The sequence below is a fragment of the Limulus polyphemus genome, unplaced genomic scaffold, assembly GCF_000517525.1.
Source record: "Limulus polyphemus unplaced genomic scaffold, Limulus_polyphemus-2.1.2 Scaffold1628, whole genome shotgun sequence".
NCBI classification, from domain to species: Eukaryota; Metazoa; Arthropoda; class Merostomata; order Xiphosura; family Limulidae; genus Limulus; species Limulus polyphemus.
Genome location: NW_013667238.1, coordinates 134,698 through 136,872, shown reverse-complemented (window position 1 = coordinate 136,872; position 2,175 = coordinate 134,698). Strand labels below are relative to the sequence as shown.

Sequence of the window (2,175 nt, the reverse complement as noted above, 5' to 3'; positions counted from 1 at the left end):
AGAGGTGGAGTTAATATTGTTTACATTAAGAAATGTGAGAACAGATACTCAGATAAGAGGTGGAGTTAATATTGTTTACATTAAGAAATGTGAGCACAGATACTCAGATAAGAGGTGGAGTTAATATTGTTTACATTAAGAAATGTGAGCACAGATACTCAGATAAAACTTTTAAGATTGAGTCAAAAACTATGGAAAACAGGAAAGCTTTTATGTTTCTATTTCGTAAATTCCAATAACAAACTATGAAATATTACATATCTTTATAATTCATTTAAAGTGAACTTTACAATACCCAAAAGAATGAACCTTACAATACACCAGAAGGTTCCTGACATCTGTGATGGCACTTTCTTGTAAGAGCAAATTGTCTGCTCTGCACGTCACATTTTTACCGTTATCTCCAACCTTAGCAGTGAAGGACACCGTGCTAACTGTGTGATTTCCATCAGCAGTTACAGAGTCCGTTACAGCAGTAAGGCGTTTAGTACCCATCCACCAAGTTACTTGAGCTGGTGGTCTAGCGCCCCAGGTTTCACACACGAGTTCAGCTGGTCGGTTTGCTATTAGCGGTCTGTTGATTGTGGTGATTCTCACGTCTAGAGGCTTCACTAGGCAAATACGAATAAACTCGCGTAAGTTTGGTTGAGGAAAACTCTTTGATTTGAAATGAAAAATATCATAATGTTATATTTTTAACTTCAACCATCACAACTGTTTTCGGAAATATAAGATTAATTTATATAATAATAATAATATATTCTGGAGATACGCACAGTTTCGACATTACAATTTAGGAGATAGAATATTGAGATAAGAGCCCAATTATTTCACCCTTGCATTTCGACAACGATAGCGAATAGGATACAATAAAACAGCACTAAAGTGGTGTTAGCTTTATGAAATTAATGTATGATAAACAAAAACTTTATGAACGTATCAACGAAAGACATAATGACTTTCTTAAGCCTTTACATTATAAAAAATATTTCAAAATTCAAATCAAGTATTTTTCGTTTTTATTTACCGTTATTGCTAAAGTCATTAGTGTTAATTATTTTCTCTAGCTTTGATTAACATAAAGCTGATAATTGTTTTAGTAACAATGATACTAAAATTCGCTCTTATATAAATAGCAAAATAAAATAAAAACTAATTGAAAGTTATAACGAAATACTACGTTTGATTAAATATTCAAACTAGCTAGAATAGTAATAATAATATCGTATTGTCCCCCCTAGTGGCTTAGCGGTAAGTCTGCAGATTTATAACTCTAAAAATTGGGCTTTGATACTCGCGATGGTCAGAACATAGCTCTTTATGTAACTTTTTACTTAACCACAAACAAACAAGGTATTGGATATATTGTTTTTTCAGGAATTTGTTTACAAGAGACATCATGATTGTTTCCGTAATGATACTAAAATCACTATTACACGAAAAGTAAAAATACGCTAATAAATAAAAGTAAAATTAACTGAAAGTTATCTTGAACCAGTACATCAGATTCGCCACTTTCACTAAATATGCTAACAATGATTTAATTGATCGCATTTTTATAATTATGTTTTTGTTTTTTTTTACATCAAGTGGAGACTCACAGTACAGATCTACTATCACTGAGCTAGATATCGGGATTGTGAGGTTGGTATTGGAAGCCTTGCATGTCAGAGAACTAAGTAGGTCTTCACGGCGAAGTTGCTGTAACACGATTTCATTTCTGGTGAATCCTTGTGGCGTGATAGTGTAGTTAGCTAGGAGCAGGTTATCTCTCTTCCACCACGTTAGAGCCGGAGGAGGCTTCCCTGAACAGAGGGAAAACGAAGTTAAGGCTTTATTAGTGTCAATTGAGAGTTAATTACATTATTTCTGAGGCATGATTGCACACGAAATTGTGATTAACCACGAACGTCTTATCATTTACTTAACATCAGTGGATTTTGAAAAGAGCCAAACATTTTTCACTGACCATTACACGTTATTTTGTTTTTACAAATTTACCAAAGTTACCATATTGTAATCCTACAAATATGAAATGTAGCTAGAAAATAGTTATTTCATGTACAGATCGTGTGGTATGTTTTCTACCTGAAACATTTTTATTAGGCTTATCAGTCGTTGTGTGTCAATTTACCATTGTATTAGCATAACACGCTTCCGTACACAAGTTATATT

General features: G+C 33.1%; 1 protein-coding gene across 1 annotated transcript in view; it reads right to left on the bottom strand.

Annotated features, from left to right (window-relative positions):
* LOC106464362 (lachesin-like) overlaps positions 1-2,175 on the bottom strand; it is a 111,011-nt gene that overhangs the window by 5,804 nt on the left and 103,032 nt on the right. The window contains exons 4-5 of the mRNA XM_022392052.1: positions 1,602-1,805; positions 315-611 (exon numbers count right to left, since the gene is read on the bottom strand). Of these exons, the coding sequence (XP_022247760.1) occupies positions 315-611; positions 1,602-1,805 (501 nt within the window). The remainder of the gene's footprint in view (positions 1-314; positions 612-1,601; positions 1,806-2,175) is intronic.